The following is a 27400-nucleotide window of genomic DNA, read 5'->3' as shown; positions in this document are numbered from 1 at the left end:
AACAAGTACCTCCTGAACAATCTTTCACACAAATGTGCTAGAAAAAATCTGATCTGAAGATTTTCAACATTTATTTTTTTAATTGTACATTATACCTTCAAAAGTTTTGCATACAAAGTTTTTTCCTAAAATCTTGCCAATTATAACTGTTTGTACTCACATACTCTATTAAATCTGAAACAAAAACATGCAAGACTTGTCTTTGTACCTACCCATCTGTTTCAAAAGCTGTTCTGTCGTGGGCGGAATTACCGATACTGGAATAAGGAGTACGGCGGTTGTACATACTATAGGTAGGTGATGTCACAGCACGCTTTTTCTGTAAACAACCATAAAAAGGATTAAAACAATGTTCACCAATTTAACAAAAGAAGATTTAGGTCATATCAAAGACAAAGATTTAAAACACTCCTGATCAAATCATTGGATTTTAAAAACAAGTTGTTTTTTTATTTAGAATACCAAGTTATGACCTTCACTATGTGTTACATCAGTGAAAAACGAAGATTTTCAAACCAAAATATACAATATAGATTATACTAGTAATCTAGAAAATGAGTGAACAGATATTGGAAACGTATACACTCCATTGAGTCTGCATCTATCTAAATCTGAGAATTATAAAGTAAATATAACTTTATTTTGGAGGAGTATATGTACGATACTGATATTTAACAGGTCTTGTTAATCTGACACCGGATACAGTATAGATATACAAGGTCATACCGTCACCTACATGTAGATATCAATATTAATTTCCCTTTTTCTCAGAAAAGGACAGACATGAATTTATATAAAACACCACATTTTCAGCCATGCAAGTATTGAGTAAACTAAAACAGATTAACCACAGTGACTTTAATATCTACTTCCGGTCCCAAACAACTATTCTACAACACTTACCGTCACAAAACACTAACTAAACATTGTTTTATGGGGAATTATAATATTGATAGCTAATTAGGAAAGCTTTAAAAGGGTAATTTTCCAACAAATGAGAAGATTACATCATTATCACATTATAGTACATTGTAGTATAGAGGGTGAAGCAATGTTTCTTAAACACAGTTACAGTGTACACATCGACGGAGGAGAAAGGTGATTACTGATACATATTTAATAAGGATAATAATGTAATACCAGAACTCATCATCTTTATCATAACAGAAACTCTTACTGGAGTCTACCATTAATAATAATTAACTTAATAGTGAGACCAACTTCAAGAACAAGATTGCAGTAATAATTATCAATAGTGTTCTAACATGTCATCCTCAAAATTCATGGGCCCGCTCTCAATACATTATAGATCTTCTTGGCACCCCCTGAATATGTCCTGACAAAATCCAATCCTCCCGGTAGGCTATTTGATTGGTTTCAGATATAAAAACCGGACCAATCTCTTGACTGACACCTGTTTGAAGAGTACAAAGCCTGTTGATTGGACCACTGTATATGCTGCTAAATGATTCCTAAACTGATCTTCATCAATGACATCAGATTAGTATACTTGTATCATCCGCAACATGTTGCATAAACAACCTTCCGTTTTGTCATGATATATTTTCCAGGGAAGCAGAGAAGATATCTGATGGTATCAACAGCAGAGCCCTTAGATTTCGAGGATAACACAGAATGAACAAGAGGCCCAATGGGCCTGCATCGCTCACCTGGTATAAAACTCACACTTGTAACCTTAAAAGTGATCTAAAATAAAGCTACAGGCAAAATAGCAGTATTTATAAATTCGTTCAAAAGACCCTGTTAATTTTTTTTATAAACATCTCACCCCTGTGATTGAAAGTCGATCAAAGTCATTATGTTGAACACATTGTATAGCCTTTCATCTCAGGATGCAATTTGCAAAGTATAAACATCCTGGGACCCATGGTTATTCATATGAGGTTGTTTAAAGATTTTAAACAAATTTGACCCCGGCTGTGACCTTGAATATAAGTCAAAGTCATTCACTTTAACAAACATAGTAGTCCTTGATCCCAGCATATGCTACTAACTAAATATCAACATCCTGAGCCGTTTGGTTATTCAGAACAAGTTGTTGAAATATTTTAAACATATTTGCTCCTTGTGACCTTGAATATGATTCAAGGTCATACATTTAAACAAACTTGGTAGCCCTTGATCCTAGTATGCTACTGACTAAATATCATCACCCTGGGCATTTTGGTTATTCAGAAGAAGTTGTTTAAAGTTTTTAACATATTTGCTCCTTGTGACCTTGAATATGATTAAAGGTCATACATTTAAACAAACTTGGTAGCCCTTGATCCTAGTATGCTACTGACTAAATATTATCACCCAGGGCATTTTGGTTATCGAGAAGAAGTTGTTTAAAGTTTTTAACATATTTGACCCCTGTGACCTTGAAAATAAATGAAGGTCATTTATTTGAACAAACTTGGTAGCCATTCATCCCAGTTTGCTTCTGGCCAAATATCATCACCCTAGGCCTTTCGGTTATTAAGAAGAAGTCGTTTAAAGTAAAATATTGACGCCGGACGCCGGACAGACGGGCGGACGGACGACGGACGGACGACGGACGTCGCACCACGGCATAAGCTCACTTGGCACTTTGTGCCAGGTGAGCTAAAAATGACAAAGGGACCAATTGGTATTACTGAAAAATAAAAAGTTAAAGTCATATTCATTATTCACCGAGGCCTTAATTCAACTGATCAGTAAAATAGCCTCTGTTGGTCAATATTATCTTGCCCAAGTTATAAACGAATTTATTTTAATCAAAATACAGCCTATATTCCATTGAAGGGATAGATATACTTTAGGAAAGAACACACTGGGTGATTCAGGGTATAGGTATTCATGCAAAAGGTTCAAACTAGGTGTAAATTAATGCATGTGCAAATATTGACCATACTTATTCTATACATGCAAATATTGTAAATTCAGACAAATAGTGCAAGCAGTACGTGTGTTGACAATGACTAAGGAGAACTTAGATGGGTATAAATCTGCAGGTTTACTGAGTGACAGGTTAAAAATTGACTACAGAATTCTACAGTCAGATGTAAAACTACACATATTTAACAAGCATATATATCCACAAGGACATAGAATTAGGCAGACTACGTAATGTTATCACGATGACAAATATCAGGTACAATAGGGATTTAGGTAGACTATAGGTAGGCATGTAACACTGGTAGGTATATATAGACACAAATATACCTTCAGTACTGGCCAGCTGTCAGCCTGTATGGAAATCAATGTTCACACGTCATATATATGTTACAATAATTTGGTGCTTGATCAATTAAAAATAAAAATAGTGAAAAAGAAACTGTTAGTGTTTTAATTATTTTAATGAATACAAGAGTAAATATAGCCTGTACTTCAAATCCATTAATTATCTGTTATCAATAAGAACTGTACCATGAAGACAATCATGACTTGTTTTTCAGTTACTTCCCCATTTACCGTGATGTTTTTTACCAACTTATCCTTTGAGCACTGGTTATCATTTTTTATAAAAGATGTAGCTGTGATTTGATCTGGATGTCTCTCTCTTTTATTATATACACTCAGGTCATTCCGAAGACTTTTTTTGGGTCAAAACTCAGGAGTAATTGGAGGTTATATAACCATTTTACAGAATTGATGTAATACAATTATAAGTTCTGGTAATTCTTAACAGTATCTATAGTCTTATAACTATGTCATAGTTACTCAACATGTTTGTCAAGATGAATGTGACATAGAGGTCCAGTGACATTTAATCCCTGACGAAGGGCTATATATAAGCCCGAAAGCTTGGAAAAGAGTGACTTACAAGTTCATTAATAGTATTGCGTTCCCTATAGGAACATATGTTTATAGACAACTAATATCGCTTATAGTTTTGAGACTTAAATATGTTACTTAAACTACTACAGAAATGTGAACTTAAATTTTTATCTCAGCAATATATTACATTTTAATAAAAATGAGCTTTAAAAGTGAAATGCCTTAGCTTACATCTCAGCAATATTCATCAAAGGTAAAAACTAGAGTGTTTTCACAAATTGTTTCCTTAACATTAAAAAAAATGCAGACTCTTCTGAGAAAAACAACATGTAAGAACCCTAGTTCAAATCCTAGTTATTGTATTAGATAAATTAAACTGTAATGTGTTTTTATTTATTTCAACTTGACTATGATTTAATGCTATCACTTCAAATCCATTGTTACTACAAACCTTTAGTCTATACGTATACGCACATAAAGGAGGAAAGTTATTCCAATAAGATGAATGGCAGATCTAACTATTCAGATTGATCAACCATAAAAACTTAGAATCGGTAATGGTATTATCACTTTAAGAATTAAGTCACACTGTTGCTATGTTAGACTAAGTTCTACTGATAGGGTTGTAAATAACTGATCAACAAACAATACATTAGTCCCTATATGAACAACCCAGCATTTGAGTAAGGAGAATGTGTACTGAATAGGCCATGGTGACCTTGAATTTTGTACTAAAACTAACTCATGAATTAAGACCAAAGACAATTACCATGCAAAACTAAGGTGACAAGTCTAGACATTTAAATTTTATCTTGAAAACTCAATTTGGATAAATACATGTATGACATATCAATTTTCTTATAATACAATATGTATCCAAAAGGCTAAAGTGGAGTTACAGCGTATTACTATTAAATATTACAATGGCCAGGTGGAGTTTCGTCACATTTTGTGATTCAAACATGTTTCCTGGAGAGTCAGAAGATGTTACAGGTGTTGGTAGGGAGAGGAGACAGGCATTTTACCTGGATATGAAATTTTAAGAAAGTAACTTTGGCTTACAGAATGCCAATCAAACCAGAACACAGAGTCATTCTCTTGAAAAGTCAGATTATCTCCTTTACAGATCAGAAATTGAATAAAAAATTGGAATATTTTAACTAATTGAAGCAGCTGTCTGATTTACAACCTGTTTTACAAAACACTAAATATTTCATACTACATGTAGTATTATTCCTGTGGAAAATATTAAATTTCATGGGGTCAAATTAAGGAATTATATATATATATAAAGATGGAATCTATAATTCTTTTTCTGATATAGCTAACAGCTACAGGGCTTATTTGATAGGGAATTCGAAGGCGACATAATGTATTGAGTAATTTCCGATTCACAGTTAGTATTCAGAGTCACACCTAACAAATTCTCTACTCCTCATTAAAGTCTACCATAACCAATCTACTTTCACCCTTCCAAAATCAGCTAGTATTACCTCTTTTAACCTAGAATTGGTTTTCTCATATCTAAAACTGTCCGGCTGTATAACAAATGTAAATTGTGCACATCAAGTTCTAAGGATCGGTAAATACTTAAAAGTAACTACATAAATAATTCAGACATTTAGTGACATCTCATGTTATTAAAATATCTTTTACTAAAATATTACTTTTACAATTAAATGAATTAGAAGATATTTTATTTTATTTTTAAACTATGATGTCATTAATGAATCAATTCAATGTTATTTTCAATGTAACTTTGTGGAATAAATTCAATGTAAAATTTTGTTTACAAAAAAAAGGTGAATAGTTAGAGTACCTCACCGGGCACTTAAACAGCTTCAATGCCATTAATAGTTGATGTGTTTCGTTAGTATTTTTTTCATGTTTATGTTTCACAAGATTTACAAGTTTGTGAGCTATGGGATAAATGCAGGTTATTTTATTATAGGTTTTAAAGCATTCATACTTTATTATCTCAAAAAGCTTACACTTAGACTTTAGAATGGGAACATGTTTACATTACGATATTAATAGATTTTAATATGTCAATATGTTTACATTCAGACTTTAGAATGTGAACATGTTTACATTACGATTTTAATATGTCAATCTGTTTACATTCAGACTTTAGAATGTCAACATATTTATATTAAGATTTTAATATGTCAATATGCTTACATTCAGACTACAAAACATTCAAACCCTAGTAAGCCAAGAGTGCTATAAGGGCAATAACTCTTTGTAGTTTGATCTTTTGTAAAGAACACTTAACACAAATGTGACTTTTTATACCTGATTTTTTATTTCTTTTTTTGTTGTTGTTTTTCTATGAAAAATAATTTGAAGATTGAACAAAATCTATTAAAAAAGGTATAATGTTTTGTTTACTTGTTTACAATAATATGATAGAAAATCAACATAGCTCGACACATTCATCTGAGCAAGACATTTATTTTGTGCTGAAAATGTAAGATACAAAATTTAACTACTGTAAAAAATTGAACACCACCTGAAAGCTGTGATAGTGACTCATGCTTTTAGACACTAGAAACGATATTCTGGGCGAGATGACCAAATAGTTTCTGGTTAATGATCAGGTAAGTAATTATAAGTGCTCTAATCGATAGGTGTTATAAATAGGTGACATTGGTGACTGAATACTCTGTAACTTATTACCCGGATGGATGGCTGAAAGCAACAACATGTCATAAACAATCAAATATCAATCATGTACAAGAGTTATAGAAACACGTTCAGCAAGTAAGTCTGAGCCAAACAAACTGAAGTGACTTTAACAAAACAGAATTTAACTTCTGGACACCTCTTGTTTTACTTGGACTCAATCTATATTGAAATTCTACTCTATTTCTGTCATTTTTAAAAACAACAAATCTGTGGCTACGACTCACAAAAATTATATTCTGATAAAATCCCCACAACACCAAAACCATTCCAAGTCCAGATGAATATCCCACCATTAAAACTAAAATGGTGAACTGTCAAATGCTTATATCTCACACTATAGAAATCTTGTTAATCTCACATGATATATCTTATCTTATAAACATGATTTTACCTCGTAAGATGTTTTAATTCCCATTCAGATATTTTCTCTCACAAGATATATATCTCATATCATATGTAATCTCATTGATTTATATAATCTCTCAGATATCTATTTTATCTCAGAAACCTATATCTTAATAGCTCACAGACATCTATTTTATAACACAGGATATATACCTATAAATCTCATTTATATAAATTTTATATCACAGGGTATTTTACCTTACAGATATTCATTTTATCTCATAGTATATATTTCTCACATGTAAATATTTTCAATTAGTTAACCCTTTCACCCCTATGTAAGTTTTGTAGACTCTACCATGCATTGATCTGGATGAGTCCATTATGGTCTACAGTGGTGAAAGGGTTAAATAGTAAGGAGAATCAATCAAACTTTTGGCACATAAATATAAGGCCAAGGGATTACTTAGATTAGTAATATCTTGTAAGTGCCCTTGTAATCCAGTTGTTTTATAATCTAGCTATGATAGTCTTGAACAAAGAAGACTAGATGTAGGATGGTGGACTGTATATCCTAACAAATTTGATGTCGTCTAATTTTGAATGATTACGAATATTCAAACTGAACATGGATTATATTAATAATTCATGTAAAACTGCTGCAGTTGGTACCAAATTTCATATTTTCAAAATTGCCCATCACAAGTTAGCCAAGGGTTGATTCAATACAACAGCAAAATGAGTAAACGTATTCATACTTCAGGGATAGTGGTAATTACAACAAATGATGTGTACTCACAGATCTGGCCTGCATGTAGCGTTCGTATTCATAATGGCGCGGGATCATGTCCTCTGTCATGTCCTTTACAAGAACTTTCTTTGAGGCATTCATTTGGCTTATTGAGGATCTACAAATGAAAAATGATCGATAATCCAAATTAATATAGTTTTACCTAAGTGATTAATGACAAAATTTAAAGGGCTTTATAAGAACCTACTTTCAATGAAGACACAGGTATTAGTTATTTCATACTTATTGCCCTATAGATATCATTTTTTCACTCAGGATTTGACAAACACTACTTACTGATGATCGCCTGACTTTTCACTGCGAGGGGTCTTGCCCTTGGGGTTGGGGACCCATACATAATACTGTTTGGCAATAAAGGTGTCATCCCAGGTACTGTTTAGATCCTCAAGGTCAAACACCTCCTGGACTTCCACTAATTTGAGGTTGCGACGGTTGAGCTGCTGCTTGGAACGGGATTCCATATTGTTGTTCACAGGGGTGCTGGCAGGGGCTGTCAGCCGCAGCCCAGTACTACAACAGGGGAGATAATTGTGGTCAGTCAGGCCAGTATTACAACAGGAGAGATAATTTTGGTCAGTCGGGCCAGTATTACAACAGGGGGGATACTTGTGGTCAGTCATGGCCAGTACTACAACAGGAGAGACAATTGTGGTCAGTCGGGCCAGAATTACAACAGGGGAGATACTTGTGGTCAGTCATGGCTAGTACTACAACAGGGGAGATAATTGTGGTCGGTCAGGCGAGTGCTACAACAGGGGAGATAATTGTGGTCAGTCATGGCCAGTACTACAACAGGAGAGATAAGTGTGGTCAGTCGGGCCAGTATTACAACAGGGGGGATACTTGTGGTCAGTCATGGCCAGTACTACAACAGGAGAGATAATTTTGGTCAGTCAGGCCGGTACTACAACAGGGAAGATAACTGTGGTCAGTCAGGCCAGTACTACAACAGGGGAGAGAATTGTGGTCAGTCAGGCCAGTATTACAACAGGGGAGATAATTGTGGTCAGTTAGGACAATACTACAACAGGGGAGATAATTGTGGTCAGTCAGGCCAGTCTTCCAACAGGGGAGAAAATTGTGGTCAGTTAGGCCAGAACTACAACAGGGGAGATAATTGTGGTCAGTCATGGCCAGTACTACAACAGGAGAGATAAGTGTGGTCAGTCGGGCCAGTATTACAACAGGGGGGATACTTGTGGTCAGTCATGGCCAGTACTACAACAGGAGAGATAATTGTGGTCAGTCGGGCCAGTATTACAACAGGGGGGATACTTGTGGTCAGTCATGGCCAGTACTACAACAGGAGAGATAATTGTGGTCAGTCGGGCCAGTATTACAACAGGGGAGATACTTGTGGTCAGTCATGGCCAGTACTACAACAGGGGAGATAATTGTGGTCAGTCAGGCCAGTCTTACAACAGGGGAGAAAATTGTGGTCAGTTAGGCCAGTACTACAACAGGGGAGATAATTGTGGTCGGTCAGGCGAGTACTACAACAGGGGAGATAATTGTGGTCAGTCAGGCCGGTACTACAACAGGGGAGAAAATTGTGGTCAGTCAGGCCAGTGCTACAACAGGGGAGATAATTGTGGTTAGTCAGGCCAGCACTATAACAGGGGAGATAATTGTGGTCAGTCATGGCCAGTACTACAACAGGAGAGATAATTGTGGTCAGTCATGGCCATCGGCAAGTAACACTGGGACTGCTGCTATTACATTTTACATCAATATCTTGTTCAGTTATGTCTCAAAAGGCTTTGTGATTTAAGAATATATTATTGTTTTACATATGTGCATTTCATCTTTTCTTGGTCAGCAATAAGATCTATAAAGTAAAATTGTCAAATTCTTTTGCAATTTTACTTTTTGCAAAAAAATATATTGTTTTGTAATTTTCTTTTCCTTTCGATGTTTGATAAATATATTTCCTTCTTCTTTTAATCACTGGGGCATCTAGCTGTAAAGCACAATATCTGTACATGTATATTATAACTTTGTAAGCTGTGTATACAGTATAAATATGTGAAAATAATATCAGTGTGTAAATTCTGTGCAATTTAACCTTATAACCATATAAATGCTACAATAGAAAAGAATCTATAATAAATCAAATAAACCCATTTCCATGTTTTCATGACATTGCAATGTTGAGTTTTTAAAATAAATCATGTGATTACATAGCCTACCAATAATAAAACCCATTTACCTGTCACCAGAGTGCATGTTCTGGGTATAATTTTATACAATTGTGATGTGAAAATATAAACAAGTCATCCTTCAAGGTTATGTGCAAACCATTTGTTTTTTTACCAGGAATAAGAAACTTACCTGAAAGTTACCCTCTTTTTTCTTGATTTGAAAATGTGAAGTAAAACAATTTCATGAAATGTTGATTTCATCTAATGAAACAATTGTTGAATATGGTTTATTTGTTTGGGGTTATACACCCTCACGAATTATTGAACTATACTACTTATGATACTATATGTTATAGCAGACAGCAAACTAGCATGTTTAGCCTGTAATAGGGAAAAACAACGTTGTTGGTCTAGATATATTTTGTTTTCTGCAAAACAGTTTGTTAATGAAAAGTGTATGGATGTATGTGTGTGATGGTCAAGGTTAAAGGAACTTTGTTCAGGTTGAGGGAGTAAGTGTTCGGATGATAAGTAATATTTCCACAGACAGACCAAAAAGATCTAGGTGTTCGGATGATAAGTAATATTTCCACAGACAGACCAAAAAGATCTAGGTGTTCGGATGATAAGTAATATTTCCACAGACAGACCAAAAAGATCTAGAACACCACAACACACACATTACACAAACACGCTCCCCACCCCACCCCCTTCTTTATCAAGCTTTGTACCAGGGGCAAAAATATTATACAACTGTCACAATAACAATGGTTTTAAAACTGCATGATTACAACAATCTAAAACACCACCATCATAATACATCAAACCACACACAGCAAAACATAGAGCAGGGGTTCTCCGTAACTAATACATTCTAATACAAATACAGGACGGAGTCAAATGGCAATTCCACATGTACTTTTTGTTGTACTCCAGCAATAAGACAATTAAATGCTGGTAATGTGCAACTACTAGGTACACACATTGTGTACATGTATTTAAACTAAGGTTATGTAAAGTAAAATTTATTTTAATTTCCTTAAAGGTAACTACCGGGGTAAACATTTCTATATTAACCAGTGTTAGACAAGTACCACTTCACATACATTCCCAAAACTATTTGCATTTTAAGAAAATGTGAATTAAACGAATTTATCATTATTTTTCATCATGAAGTTACATCTTGTATAAAGCAACCAGGAAACTTGTCTTCAGTAGGTGGTCCAATATAGTAACAGCTCATGCATATACAATTAAAATATTGAAATAAATAGAAGTGACGGAGAACCCCAATAGCAATGTGTCACGTCGGTTCTCCAGTCCTCACCTCTGATACGGTCTAAAGGGAAGGTAATCAAATGAAAGCATGCAATTACTAAATGAGACCTTGGGTTTAAATGCTCACATACCTGTCTTATAAAATATAATGTTAACAGCAATTAAAGTATCATAAATGAAATAATCTTTTGGAACAAAATATCAAATATGAATGTAAATTATTTGCAGAGGTCTATTAATTATATAAATAGTTAAAATTGGACACTTCAGGTTTCAAGATAATGATTCGATCGGATTAGAGAAATAATTAATTCTCACTTGAAAATCTTCAGCATTGTGTAATTTAAATCTATATGAAAAAGGTCCACTGTACAGTAAAACTTTGCTATACTGCCATCACTTTTCTTGTGAAATTATGGCACTGCAGGGTTTGACAGCATATATCAAGAGCTATTTTCAGGAATTTCAAAGGAAAATGGTAACTTGAAATATGTTGAAGTGAGGTGGCAAATGAAATGAAGTTCATTTCATCAAAGTTTGACTGTACAGCAGCAGATCTAGAGTAAGTTTCATAATACAAAATGTACATAACACAAGATACCTAAGTTTATAAAGAAAAGTTTGATCATGACAGAATCAAGAATAATATATAACAGACAAAATATGACTTTAAATGACAAAGGTCTATCGTATGATAATGATTGTCAGTGTTTCATTTCTGATGATTTGGTTCATCATGCAGTGATGAAATGAAATAACATGCAAATTCAATCAGAAATCAAAGAAATCACTAACAAAGGAAATTACACAAAACCAATTCAAAAACATGCATGTATCTATCAATTGACTTATCAAATACCATTAAATACTTACAACAGATTAAAAGTTGGGCTTTGATTGATTGATTGATTGATAGGTTTTACATCCGCTTAAAGTAACTTATATAATACTTTGGCAAGTAAATAATGGCATATCTTAATTACTTTGATTTTATCCTGCTCATTTTTCTGGTTCAGCAAATAAAACAGTACCAAGCGGAATTTCACTTATTATTTTTGGTGATGTTTTTAAACTGAAAATCGTAAGAAAATAATATGCGGGCTGATTTTGGATACTGTGCATATACAGAATGTACTGCAATATCTATACAAGGGAGATAACTGTACCTGGTTTTGGTCAACTGTGAGGGGAGGTTGGGTACAGAAGTAGCCCTGGTGTTGCTGGGTTGGTTGGTATGATGCATGGGGTAGTGATCCCTTGTATCCTCCCCATAGTCTGACAGCATGTTACACACCTTCACTGTTGGCAAATCTGGAATTTCGGTTGAAAATTACATTATTATTCAATTGAAAATAAATGTACATATATCATAAAATTGTCATTAGATTTCTTCTAATGTTATACCTGGCCATGCAAGTATAGTATGGCATTGTTTGTCCATCTGTATATAACATTTTATCGTCTGAAGCGTTATTTTCTGACAGAAAAAAAATCATGTTATTCAATAGATTGATTCCCAGAAGGTGTTTTTTGAGCTCCTTAACATACAACATATAACATCTCAATCGCTAGAGGTAATTCAATGCAGCCTTATTTAAATTATATATAGATGTAAGTACCTGAATTCCTATCTGCTGAAAAAATCTTCATGTGACTTCTAAGAACCTATCTGCACCATCAATAGATAGTGTATATGGGAGTATTTATACCTGTTTCAATATCCTCAGGTGGTGGTAGTTTCTCCAGTCTGCGAGGGATATTTTTGACACGTCGATTTGTCGACTGCCAACATGCTGGATGCTGACAAAGAGGACCACATGCAGTTTCGTCCTCATGGTAAACCCTTTGTGGGCCCCGTGAATTATATTTCATCATCTTTCTTACTTAGAGTTTAGCGTTTATCTGCAAGTCAACAGAGAAAGGATAAATGTTTTTAATTCAAAAAGTCACACATACACATCCATCAGAGTACAAACAACTTCTTCCTTTAGATATCTATGTATACCCTGTCCACATAAAACGTACTTAAAAAACATTAATCATAATTCCTATGATCAAGTTCATGGGAAAAAAAGTAGAAAATTAACCTTTATGGCGTAACCATTTATTATCCCCTAGATATAATCATAGAAAAATGTTTTAAAAATGTAAAATACTTCAAATGTCCAGAAAGATGACATGTATTTCTTTGTGATATATAAGACAGCTAGGCACAAAGCCGACAAGCCTGACTGAAGGTCAAAAAGAAATATCTAACATATATAAAATAGTTTCAGTATTTTGACATTCAAGTGGAAGCTAGAGATCAAATAACCATTAATCATTCAAAGGTCCTGATGAAGACGAAACAAGCCGGCCAATAAAACCCCACTAACTGGTAACGCCTGGGCTGTGTTGTGATTGGAACCCCGCCTACTAAATAATTATGATAGATGATAGATTGAAATGCTGTTTTGAGGTTAAAACGACAGGTGTGAAAATAGGAGACATGTACTTCTGTCCTTTTTGAGATGTTCGTGTCATCTTAAATGGAACTATCATACAATAGCACATTCATATCTAGATCCCAATTCAAATTTTGTAGCAACTGTACAAACCTATCCAAAAACAACTCAGCATTTAGTCTGCACTGTATGAGTTACATAATGTTATTATAAAAATATTATTTTTAAAAGCTCCCACAAAACTTGCAGTGTACAAAACAGGTTCAGAGGCTTACAGGTTTTGCACTCGACAGCTTTCAGTGTTTTTTAATGATGACTTTTTGTGACCGATAATGGGCCCCATTCCCAATTAAAACAACTTCATATTTATACCGGATTTCCCAAACTTTGCAGTTTACTCCTGAAAATTTCGTTCCTAAATGGTATATTTTCTTCCAAAAATGAGATATAATGGTTTCATCCTTAATTAACGAAAAAAAGCACTATCTGTGTTAGCTTCATGAACAGTTGTATTACAGCTGTATATCGGGGTTAATCCATAAATAAATGCCATCATTCCAGACATTACGTATACTATATTTGTTCTTGAATTGACATTACCAAATTGCTTTAATTCTTGAAATAGTGCTGCACTTTTATCAGTGCAATACCAGAGAGAAATAAAGACAATGTAATCTTCACTTTCATTTTTGTATTGAAAGTATATATGCTGACATGCTCTGGCACACAAGAAAACATAAGTGAGGTGCACACCAAACCCTGAACACAAAATTTTCACAGAGACTCTATGGAGGACACTCTGATGATCCTAGTACTAATACTGTCTCATCGCCAGAAGCTATGTTATCACAGCTATATGTATGGTGACCCCAGCCCCATCATGTTCTTTTCAGGGAGATAATCAATTAGTTCAGGCTATACTGGGGTGGATTGCTAATGGAACCTAAAAGTAGCGTATGTATGATAACTTTCTTTCACCTGCAACAACGGATAAATGAAAATTCTCATGTCAAAGACGAAAAATAAAGAGCAATCTGGATATGGAGACTCTGAAGAAAGATCTTAATAAACTCCAGGATTAGTCTGCGAAATGGCTTCTAAAATTCCATCCAAACAAACGCAAAGTACTTTCAATTAAATCTAAAAGCAAACAAGATAGAAAATACTATATGCTTAGAGCATCGGGAGAGAGAATATATATATAGAGAGAGCTAGAGAGCATAACATGTGAAAAAGATATCGGTGTAACTGTGGATGAAGATGTAAACTTAATTAGGACACATATTCAATTAAATGTAAACAAAGCTTACAGTATTGCTGGCCTTATTAGAAGAAAATTTACTGATCTGGATGAAAATATGTTCAAACTTTTATTTAAGGCGCTTAGAATATGCCTCTAGTGTATGGAGTCATGCATATATATAGGAGCAAGGATATTGATTTAGTTGAAAACGTCCAAAGACGAGCTACTAAGACTATACCTGGATTTAGTAATATGACGTATACAGAGCGTCTGCAGTGATTAAATCTACCAACCTTAAAGAACCGTCGGATGCTAGAAGACCTAATAAACGTCTTTAAGATTGTGAAAAACTTTTATGATCCTAGAGTGACTAAAAACATGTTTCAGTGGGATATTAGTAGTAGAACAAGAGGGCATTCTTACAAACTTTTTAAAAAAAACACTGTCACCTTGATATAAGGAAAAATTTCATTACTTTCCGTGTTGTTGATATATGGAACAGTCTTGATCCACAGGATGTCATCGATTCATCTAATGTTATACAGTTTGAAATTGGTTTAGATGAGTACTGTAAATGTGAAAATATAACTTTCAAATTTTAGTTCAATTGACACTTGAAGTATGTTTAATGTAAATTTTGCTGTATGTACTGATATGGATAAAGAGGCTTGTAGCCCGCGTCCATAATGTATCATATCAAATGACAGAAACCATATCAGAGAAAAATACTTGTTCAAAACAATTGCATTATTATTACTTTTACAAGCTGAGCACACAAATGCATGTTTAAGAAATCTCCTGATGATTATAGGTGTGACTGTGTCGTTGTTTGTTTTGAACTGTTCAACACCACAATGTCATCAGACAATGTCGGTCCTCCTTAAAAGCGTCTTCAACCGACAACAAGCGTCTTCAAGTGACAACAAGCGTCGCCAGACAAAATCTTTAAAAATACTGAATAAAGTAAGCGACATCAGAAGATATGTTGTTAATATGACTATAATACACCTCTGTACCAAATTTCAATTTGATATTTGATAAAATGACCGAGTTATGATGAATTGTATTTTTACGATTGCGGCGTGGCACATGTGTGCATGTATTCGCATGTAAAGTGAAGAAAGCGTCGCCAGATAATATCGTTACAATTACTCGCTAAAGTAAGCGACATCAGAAGATATGTTATTAGTTAGACTTTTATTGATATATATTCCAAATTTCAGCTCGATATTTGAAAAAATGATCGTGTTATGATTAATTTATTATTACGATCGGCGGCGTGGCATACGTGTGTGAATAGAACTCAGCATATGAAGAAGCGTCTTCAAACTATATCTCTAAAATTAATCGATTAAGTAAGCGACATCAGAAGATATGTTATTCATATAACTATGATACACCTTTAAACCAAATTTCACTTAGATATATGAAAAAAAGACCGAGTTATCATGAATTTATTATTTTACTATCGTCGGCTTGGCACACGTGTGTTAATAAAACTGTACAGATCAAGAAGCGTCTTCAGACTTTACCTCTTAAAATAATTGATAAAGTAAGCGACATCATGAGATATGTTATTCATATGACTAATGATACAACTATATACCAAATTTTAATTTGATTTGTTGAAAAATGATTGAGCTACCGTGAATTTAATTCATACGATGTACAGATATTAAGCTATACGCCGTGCCACATATGTGTACGTAGGGTAGGGCTTCGCATAGGCAGAGACGTGTATGTGTTATACATCTCTGGCATAGGTGAACACAGTTAGAATTGTTGCGATATAAACATTGATACACCTTTAATCAGCTGTGTCAAGAATAACATTATTGTATTTATTGAACAATTTAGATTTTAACTGTAACCGATTAAGAATACATTTAACAATGTGTTTAATTATCATTTTTTTATTATTATAACTAATATAATGGGAGGGGGATGCGTAATTTATGAGTTTCTCAGGACTTTTTAAGAAAGATGGTGGCCAACGATTAAGCGCAGGGTGATTGAATCTAGATTGTGCAATGCTGCAATTCCAAAAGGTTGGAAAAACAACAATTGCGAATCGATGAATCACATCATCAAATTTCTAGGGGACTGGAAAATATCAAAAGTTCCCGAGCTGATTCAGCGTTTGGATACCATTCAACAATTGCAGTACTCTGACGTATGTAGATCGTTGCATGGTACCGGAGACTATGAATTGGCCGCGCACGCGCAGCATTTCAAGTTGAGCACAGTTGTGTGGCGGGAATTGTCAACATTTGATAAAGCGCGCAAAGTTGACAAGTTCCTAAAGCACGTGTGGAAGAAAACAGACTTTTTAACATCTACAAAGGGTATGTAAACAATACCTAAAAACGCAGCAATCGCCAAAAAACCAGGAACGCGAAAACGTGTTCGTGCGAATCGCACGGAAACGCACGGTCCTGTTAAACAACAAAAGTTGTAACTTAGTTACCTGCTGACAATTACCCTAAAAGAAGAACTTTTTTACGCTTTCACAACACTAATGTGTGCCCGCAGGACGGGATTCAAGATGTGAAATTTTTTAACATTTGACTTTTTTTGAGAAACAGTTATTCTTACGTACACAGACAAAATGTATTTACACCTGTGTGCTAGTCCTTTCATTAGAAGTTTAAAACTATTTTATTTTTCAGCTTTGCCTTTACAAAAATAACAATTAAAATTTGGTGAAGTATTTATTTAAAACTATGGGGATTTTTTTTAAACATCAACATTAAATCGATCAGTCACACAAACATATAACATACCCTGAGTAGAACCACGTCCACGTCCGTAGGGTCTGGTAACATGCCCGTTTCAAGAGTGTGGCTGAGAGTTCTACAATATAATCCGTTCTAACTGTGTTCACCTATGCGAAGCCCTACCCTACGTACACATATGTGACATGGCGTATAGCTTCGTAAGATCGTAAAATTAAATTCACGATAACTCAATCATTTTTCAACAAATCTACCTGAAGGTGTATCATAGTTTTATGAATAACATATCTTCTGATGTCGCTTACTTAATCGATTAATTTTAGAGATATAGTTTGAAGACGCTTCACAATCTGTAGATTTCTATTCACACACATGTGCCACACCGCCGATCGTAATAATCAAACTTATCATTACTCAGTCATTTATTTAAATATCTACCTGCAGTTTGGTATAAATTAAGGTGTATCATAGTTATATGAATAACATATCTTCTGATGTCGATTACTTGAAATCGATTAATTTTAGAGATATAGTCTGAAGACGCTTTCCGATCTGTAGAGTTCTAATCACACAAGTATGCCACGCCGACGATCGTAATAATAAATTAATCATAACTTGATCATTTTTTCAAATATCGAGCTGAAATTTGGATTATATATCAATAAAAGTCTAACTAATAACATATCTTCTGATGTCGCTTACTTTAGCGAGTAATTGTAACGATATTATCTGGCGACGCTTTCTTCACTTCACATGCGAATACACACAGGAGCCACGCCGTAATCGTAAAAATTCAATTCATCATTACCTGATTGCTCGGTCATTTTATCGAATATAGAGCTGAAATTTGGTACAGAGGTGTATTAAAGTCATATTAACAACATATCTTCTGATGTCGCTTACTTTATTCGGTATTTTTAAAGATTTTGTCTGACGACGCTTGTTGTCGGCTGAAGACGCTTTTAAGGAGGACCCGACAATGTTTACAATCTTGAAAGACAATCTAGCGCCATAGGCCTAGCTGTTCAATTATCTTAAATTTTGAGCACTGTCATCAAAACTGAATCAGGAAATATAATCTTACATGATTCTTCATCCGACTGAAATCCCATTTTTTGTATTTTTTTAATGCAAACGGCTTTTTCAAGCCTAACTGCACTGCATGAGTCTAATCTCACATATCATTGCCGCCATTTTGAAACAACATCTTGGCAACTTGAAAGCTCGGAGCAAATGGTAAACCATATATTTTAAATTTATGAAGGTATATAATTATCATCAAAGCATGAACTTCCAAAGTTACCAAAATCAAGGCAGTTGTTTGTATTTAATAAAACTTTCGGGATATTTTTCCCTGTATAATATTTATTCCGTGCGGATAACCCGGAAGTGATTGGCCTGTCGGAAATTGATTTTTAGTGACTGGTTAATGGATGCAAAACGTTGAACGCTTCAAGATGAAAAAGTTTGCAGCAGACGCAGGCACACTATTTAACAGAGCAGTGCAGGTATTGAAATGATAATGTTCTTATATTTATGTGAAGATATATTAATATTTCAGCATCAACATCCCCTCAAAAACGTTCACGCCCCCTCACAGTCTGTCAGCCTGAGTCGGGCTCTCGAGATCGCTTTCCTTTTCTCTAAGGACCGCATGCACGTACGATTGTGTCAGAGAGTGTATGTCATGATTCACCAGCCTTTTACCTGTGTTATATCCAGTTGGGAGACTTTAAAGATACTGAGTAAACATCTTAACTGAGTTGTCATGATTCTGCATAACGGATAATACCATGATTTGTTCCCCAACATGCATGCAGACTCGCCAACATAATTTGACTCTTGACTAATCATATCAGTTAAATAGTTGCCATTGTAAATAAAAAATGTCTGTAAAAGAAGTTGAATATTAGAAGAACATATATCTATGAAGCTTAATAAATGGTAGGATTTAAATATATTTATTTGTATTTACCTTTTACTGTAATGTTGATTTTAGGCAAAGAATATCTGTGTCCAAGTAAGTAGTTGTCCCAGGGTTAAGGTTTATGTAAAGCATATTTTTGGGACAAATAATTTTATTTTTTATGCTTATTCCTATTCATGATTGCAAATGAGTAGACATGAAGAAGTTTCCCATGACAGAAACCCAAAGTAGATGTAGAGAAGATTTTAGCTTTTTTACATTTTTTCCTCATACTATTATTTGTTTTATAAAAAAAAAAAATCAGCTCTTCTTAAACCTTTCTTATTGGCCAAGATGGAAGCGTGCATTTCAACATTTAGGGTGGTTTGCCATTTTCCATTTCACAAAGCAGCTGGCTGGTATTTGTTTACTTTGATCTTGAACATATTTTGACATCATGAAAAAATGCTGTAATCAAGAGGCAAATTACAATTGCATGTGAATCTAGGGCTTTCGTTATGACATTCATTAAACCTGTACAAGTGTCCAGTTAGAGTTTACGGTCGGTGCAATGTCTTGATATTGTTTTATATGTAAGGACTTACGGCAATCTGGGTTTTCCCCATTTGATCAATGCCAATGTTATGATTAAATCTTATTATATATAAGCATTGAGTCATACATGTATCTGATGTTATGGGTGTATGTACATGTATATAGATCAAGTTTCGTAAAACAAATCTTCAATAAGGTAACTTTTGTTTAAAAGTAGGAAACTTTCAAACAGATGTAGTATCAAAATGGGGCATGTCATTGGGTTTTTTAAAGTCCTGCTTTTATTTCAAAACCATGATACCTATACCTACCTACATATACACGTATTGTAATTGATTGGAAAAAACTATTTTAACCACTTCATCATCATCATCATCATGCTTTTGTAATTTTGAAATTTTCAATTGGGAGCTACATGTATATAATATACTACTACTAGTCAACACCCTGTACATGATTGTAATAAACTATCATTAGTCATTTTGAAACAACAAAAATTTCAGATATGATCAGTAAAGGAGTACTTAAGTCTCTTTATATTTGTATTCTCCTGCTCATGAGCAAGAAGGCATATAACACAGAAGTATAATGATGATCTATGTGTATATATTATTAAATAGATGTGATTGTATGTAGCATGTTAAACACATGTATAGTCTTGTATACATGTTTTAAAACAATGGGAAAACACATTTATAATTGGTTGAAATCATTTTGAGGGACATATATATATACCTGGTTATCAAAAGGGTGAAAATTTGCTTTTTGAAAATAGTTGCAGTTTATAATTATAATTTGATTGTTATAACTTAACTTGTGAATAAAAATAAATTTACATGGCAACATATATACTCGTTTATGTAAACATACATAGATTTTACACAGAATAACTGGTCTTGTGTATAATGGTACATGCATCACTGACTTAACACATATATTTATATTTGACCATGGCCATGACCACCTTCCAAGATTTCTGCAGTCCCCATTTAACTCCAGCACACAGCCTTATTTTTCCTGATATATGCAGTACATTTACATGCTATATGAACATAGAGGAAATGAATCGTATCATTCTGTTTCAATTGCAAAATCTTATTTACCAGGTACACTTAAGCACAGATGACATTTTTTTAACAAAACTGGACTTTAAACTTGGTGTTGTCTAAACTTTAAATACACATATTATTTATGAACTGCTAAAAATAAATTTTTTGGACAGTATCAATGTGTATATAATGTAAAGCGTGAACATTTTATTGTAACATGTGTAACAAAGAGAAATCTCTACGCTGCCATCAAAAATTGGGTGCTTATTCAGTATCACATTAATTAAAGTACATTCTTTTGTGTACATACTGTACATACACATTTGACCCGCAAAACTATCAGACTATTTCAGGGGTGTACAACTCAACTTCGCTTATACCAAGGGCTAGTAGAGTTTAGGTGGGGTCTGTACAACTCAACTACGCTTACACCAAGGGCTAGTAGAGTTTAGGTGGGGTCTGTACAACTCGACTACACTTACACCAAGGGCTAGTAGAGTTTAGGTCGGGGCTGGTGAATATCTTCAGTATTTACTATGAAAATATAGATCAGTCTATAGTGTTATTTATCAAAATCTGCCAGAGGGTAATAGTGTTTTGGAAATGAAATTGAACACCCATATGATTAACACTTGGCATTTCAAATCTGTAGTATTTGGATATTTTTGTTTGAAAGCAATGGGACAGTAATCACTTTCTATTGTTCGTACCTAACATATGATCTGTATATTTATATACTGTACATGTTGCAGACATAGTGTATAGATATCTTCAGTGTTACACACACAAATTGTACAAGTACTTGACTTAACACAGAATGTCACATATGCTATATAATGGTAGCATTGACAACATGAGATATTGATTTATCTACATCAAGTATAAATGACAGGGTCTTAATAGGTGAACACTGCTTGTATGTTTCACTCTTTACAGCAGCATCAAAGGCAAACATTTACATACTATTAAGTTTTCTTTCAGATCTGTTATAATGAGTGAATACAAATGTATTTTGATAGTTATATACTATAGTATGATGGTACAATTGTGATGTGGAGATAATAACTTGCTATGATGTGTACCTATATTTATTAAAGAATTGATTTACCGAAACAAAAAATGAGTAATTTATCGAATCCTCTGACAACACCTAGAACTCCATCTGACATCCCCTAGCTGTTGCAGTTCCTGACATCTCCAACTAATCCTTAGAAATTCCTACAATAACACTTCCTGACTTCTAGTGCAACTGACAACTCCAACAACTCCACTGACAGTTACTGACAACTCCAACAACTCCAAGTTACTGACAACACATGACAACTCCACTGACAGTTACTGACATCACATGACAACTCCAACAACTCCACTGACAGTTACTGACAACACCTCCAACAATTTATTGACAAAAATCAGCTCCTCTATCCCTTCAGGACAACCTCCAGAAATTCCTCAACCAACGGACAACATCACTGAAAACTCCCGCTAACTAATAATAAACTAGTACACTCCTAAATTATAAGCTTACAACTCCTACAACAATTCCCGTAACAGCTTCTCACTGCCCTGAAATCTCCTGATCATGACGACGCTGTTACCTTCATCTCTCAACACCCGCCGAAACCTTTTGTGACCATTCCTGTCATTACTTTCTAAATCTCCCTTGACCAGTATATATTGTCTGAAAAACCCTCCAAAATCTCCCTTGACCAGTATATATTGTTGGATAAACCCAACAATATCTTCCTTGACCATTATTGTCGGATAAACCCAACAAAATCTCCCTTGACCAGTATTGTTGGATAAAACCACCAAAATCTCCCTTGACCAGTATTGTTGGATAAACCACCAAAATCTTCCTTGACCAGTATTGTTGGATAAACCACCAAAATCTCCCTTGACCAGTATTGTCGGATAAACCCAACAATATCTTCTTGACCAGTATTGTTGGATAAACCCAACAATATCTTCCTTGACCAGTATTGTCGCGTAAACCCTCCAAAATCTCTTTGACTATTCCTTAGTTGAACAGACTTTTCTCTGACATACATATAGGCATACATATATACATGCATATTTATAACTGCATATCCTCTTACAATGCTTCTGATAATTCCTTTAATAATTTTTCTGACAGCTCATTGATTTAATTTTAGATCAGTTGATTAATCTTATTTACTACTGTATTTTATTATTATTTTTAGTGTTTACCGAATACTGGGAAATTTTAGCTGCATGCAGTTAATTTTTTGCCTTTTTCATCCTTCGTAATGAAGGTGAATTTATCATTACAGCAAAAACAAGTAAGCAGCATAATAAACAGTAATTAAATATGACGGGCAAAATTAGCTCAAAAATTAATTGATTTCATGGACAAATGGCAAAAGTCTGACCTGATCAGGTATACAGTAATTATTAGCAATTTCATATACATTTTCTTGATTCCTCTCTAATCTAATATTTAACACTTGAATTACAGTTTACAGAAGAGAAATTGGGATCAGCAGAAAAAACAGAATTAGATGCCCACTTTGAAAACCTTCTACAGAGAGCTGACAAAACTAAATTATGGACAGAACGAGTATTGCGACAGACCGAAGCTGTTCTCCAGCCAAACCCAAGTAAGTATATGGACGTGTACACTTTAAGCTGTACATAGTCTATAAATATTGGATGAGGTAATCAATGAAATAGATTTAAGTAATTAGCCTTTAGCATTAAGTCCTATGTAAGATATGTTTTAACAGGTTCCTGAGACATTGTACATGTATACTGCAACATGTTTAGACCTTAACAAATTCTGGTCTCAAATTCTGGTCTCGCCTCTAAAAAATTGGGCGGGATGGAAGCTATCTACAGGTTATATAGATTGCTTGTTGCTTGTCGTCTGAAATTAGCTCAAAATCTGTAGGATAGTTTAATTTGTCAAAACATAGTGTCAGTAGTAAGAGAAACCAGAAACACACAATTTTAGGCCTCATAGGTTTACATTATCCTGTAGGTTTCTCACACTAAGTTCTACCTTAACATTATCCTTAAGACACTGTTCATGATTTATTTTTTAATTGCCATTGTGCTATTTACACTTTCACCATTGCATTGTGCTATATACACTTTCACCATTACATTGTGCTATATACACTTTTACCATTACATTGTTCTGTAGACACCTACCATTACATTGTTCTGTAGACACTGACCATTATAATGTGCTTTAGACTCTGACCATTACGTTGTGCTGTATGTTGACACTGACCAGTATGTTGTGCTGTAGACACCGACCATTACGTTGTGCTGTAGACTGTGACTGACCATTAGAATGTGCTGTAGACACTTATTGTTATGTTGTGCTATAGACACTGACCATTATATTGTTCTGTAGACACCGACCATTACATTGTTCTGTAGACACCGACCATTACGTTGTGCTGTAGACACCGACCATTACGTTGTGCTGTAGACACCGACCATTACGTTGTGCCGTAGACACTGCTTTTACATTTTACCATGATCTGTTGTGCTGTAGACACCGACCATTACGTTGTGCTGTAGACACCGACCATTACGTTGTGCTGTAGACACCGACCATTACATTGTTCGGTAGACACTGACCATTAGGTTGTTCTGTAGACACCGACCATTACATTGTTCGGTAGACACTGACCATTACGTTGTGCTGTAGACACCGACCATTACGTTGTGCTGTATGTTGACACTGACCAGTATGTTGTGCTGTAGACACCGAACATTACATTGCTCTGTAGACACTGACCATTATAATGTGCTTTAGACTCTGACCATTACGTTGTGCTGTATGTTGACACTGACCAGTATGTTGTGCTGTAGACACCGACCATTACATTGTTCTGTAGACACCGACCATTACATTGTTCGGTAGACACTGACCATTAGGTTGTTCTGTAGACACCGACCATTACGTGCTATATACACTTTTACCATTACATTGTGCTATATACACTTTAACTATTATATTGTGCTATATATACACTTTTACCATTACATTGTGCTATATATAATTTTACCATTACATTCTGCTATATACACTTTTACCATTACACTGTGTTTGTTATATACACTTTTACCATTATATTGTGCTATATACAAAAACAGTATAAATGTGAGACTTATGAGAAAGCGGCCCAAGAGTCATAGAATCAAGAAGTGGACGATACTTTATATGAAAAAACAACAAGCATTTTAGGATTTGCTATTGTGGTATAAAATACATCAATCTTCCACTAAAATGTGACCCATTATGGGTACATTGACATTATATTGTGCATTGACCATAATCTGTTGTGCTGTAGTATAGACACTGACCATTACATTGTTCTGTAGACACTGACCATTACGTTGTGCTGTATGTTGACACTGACCAGTATGTTGTGCTGTAGACACCGACCATTACATTGTTCTGTAGACACTGACCATTATATTGTTCTGTAGACACTGACCATTATATTGTTCTGTAGACACCGACCATTACGTTGTTCTGTAGACACCTACCATTACATTGTTCTGTAGACACTGACCATTATATTGTTCTGTAGACACTGACCATTACGTTGTTCTGTAGACACCGACCATTACATTGTTCTGTAGACACTGACCATTACGTTGTGCTGTAGACACTGACCATCACGTTGTGCTGTAGACACCTACCATTACATTGTTCTGTAGACACCGACCATTACGTTGTTCTGTAGACACCGACCATTACGTTGTTCTGTAGACACTGACCATTATATTGTGCGGTATACACTGACCATTAAATTCTGCTGTAGACATCGACCATTACGTTGTGCCGTAGACACTGCTTTTACATTTTACCTTGATCTGTTGTGCTGTAGACACTGACCATTATGTTGTGCTGTAAGCACAGACCATTTTGTTGTGCTGTAGACACTGACTGTTTCATTGTGCTATAGACACTGACCATTATAATGTGCTTTAGACACTGACTATTACGTTGTGCTGTAGACATTGACCATTATGTTGTGCTCTAGACACTGACCATTGTGTTGTGCTATAGATACTGACCATTATGTTGTGCTGTAGACACCGACCATTATGTTGTGCTGCAGACACTGACCGTTATGTTGTGCTGTAGACACTGACCATTATAATATGCTTTGACACTGACCATTACATTGTTCTGTAGACACTGACCATTATATTGTTCTGTAGACACCGACCATTACATTGTTCTGTAGACACCGACCATTACGTTGTGCTGTAGACACCGACCATTACATTGTTCTGTAGACACTGACCATTAGGTTGTTCTGTAGACACCGACCATTACGTTGTTCTGTAGACACTGACTGTTACATTGTGCTATAGACACTGACCATTATAATGTGCTTTAGAGACTGACCATTACGTTGTGCTGTAGACATTGACCATTATGTTGTGCTGTAGACACTGACTGTTACATTGTGCTATAGACACTGACCATTATAATGTGCTTTAGACACTGACCATTACGTTGTGCTGTAGACATTGACCATTATGTTGTGCTGTAGACACTGACCATTGTGTTGTGCTATAGACACTGACCATTATGTTGTGCTGTAGACACTGACCATTATGTTGTGCTGCAGACACTGACCGTTATGTTGTGCTATAGACACTGACCATTATAATATGCTTTGACACTGACCATTACGTTGTGCTGTAGACACTGACCATTACGTTGTGCTGTAGACTGTGACTGACCATTAGAATGTGCTGTAGACACTTATTGTTATGTTGTGCTATAGACACTGACCATTATGTTGTGCTGTAGACACTGACCATTATGGTGTGCTGTAGACACTGACCATTATGTTGTGCTTTTGACACTGACCATTATGTTTTGCTGTAGACACTGACCATTTTGTTGTGCTGTAGACACTAGTACTGTCGACCATTATGTTGTGCTGTAGAGACTGACCATTATGTTGTGCTGTAGACACTTTTCACATTTGACATCATGACTGTTGACAATTTCAACCTAAGCAAAACACTGTTAGCTTAATCATGAAATGATTATGTTATGAAAAAATAAACACTTTTGTTTCCATGTCAAATGAATGCCTTAAAGCCAGGAAAGTATCAGTTTGATTTCTGGTTTCAGATATAAGAATGGAAGATTTCTTTTACGAAAAATTGGACAAAAAGAAACGAGACAGAAACAATCACCAGGAACAGCTGGGCAATGCGATGGTAGATGCAGGCAATGACTATGGCCCTGGGACATCATATGGTGAGTGTCTGTGTACAGTAATGTAATGTAGAGTATGTCCCTGGGACATCATATGGTGAGTGTCTGTGTACAGTAATGTAGAGTTTGTCCTTGGGACATCATATGGTGAGTGTCTATGTACAGTAATGTAATGTAGAGTATGTCCCTGGGACATCATATGGTGAGTGTCTATGTA

The 27400-nt window shown here is 34.9% G+C and overlaps 2 protein-coding genes across 14 annotated transcripts in view; one reads left to right on the top strand and one right to left on the bottom strand.

Annotated features, from left to right (window-relative positions):
- The window catches only part of LOC110464964, a 66008-nt gene extending 47349 nt beyond the window's left edge, over window positions 1-18659 (bottom strand). The window contains exons 1-10 of one of the 5 annotated variants that reach the window (XM_021520483.1): window positions 18532-18659; window positions 15188-15280; window positions 12735-12927; window positions 12192-12336; window positions 11075-11086; window positions 7883-8116; window positions 7595-7703; window positions 6442-6453; window positions 3208-3231; window positions 213-319 (exon numbers count right to left, since the gene is read on the bottom strand). In XM_021520483.1, the coding sequence (XP_021376158.1) occupies window positions 213-319; window positions 3208-3231; window positions 6442-6453; window positions 7595-7703; window positions 7883-8116; window positions 11075-11086; window positions 12192-12336; window positions 12735-12900 (809 nt within the window). In that variant the 5' untranslated portion in view covers window positions 12901-12927; window positions 15188-15280; window positions 18532-18659. The remainder of the gene's footprint in view (window positions 1-212; window positions 320-3207; window positions 3232-6441; window positions 6454-7594; window positions 7704-7882; window positions 8117-11074; window positions 11087-12191; window positions 12337-12734; window positions 12928-15187; window positions 15281-18531) is intronic. The other 4 variants (XM_021520486.1, XM_021520485.1, XM_021520484.1 and 1 more) reach the window with 4 other exon arrangements.
- Window positions 18660-18833: 174 nt separating this feature from the next.
- LOC110464978 (endophilin-B1-like) overlaps window positions 18834-27400 on the top strand; it is a 49448-nt gene continuing 40881 nt past the window's right edge. For all 9 annotated transcript variants that reach the window (XM_021520513.1, XM_021520512.1, XM_021520510.1 and 6 more), the window contains exons 1-3: window positions 18834-18955; window positions 23437-23578; window positions 27097-27225. In XM_021520513.1, the coding sequence (XP_021376188.1) occupies window positions 18881-18955; window positions 23437-23578; window positions 27097-27225 (346 nt within the window). In that variant the 5' untranslated portion in view covers window positions 18834-18880. The remainder of the gene's footprint in view (window positions 18956-23436; window positions 23579-27096; window positions 27226-27400) is intronic.

This window comes from Mizuhopecten yessoensis, unplaced genomic scaffold (assembly GCF_002113885.1).
Source record: "Mizuhopecten yessoensis strain PY_sf001 unplaced genomic scaffold, ASM211388v2 scaffold11045, whole genome shotgun sequence".
Lineage (NCBI taxonomy): Eukaryota > Metazoa > Mollusca > Bivalvia > Pectinida > Pectinidae > Mizuhopecten > Mizuhopecten yessoensis.
Note: the sequence above shows the minus strand (reverse complement) of the source record. Positions and strands in the feature narration are given on the sequence as shown.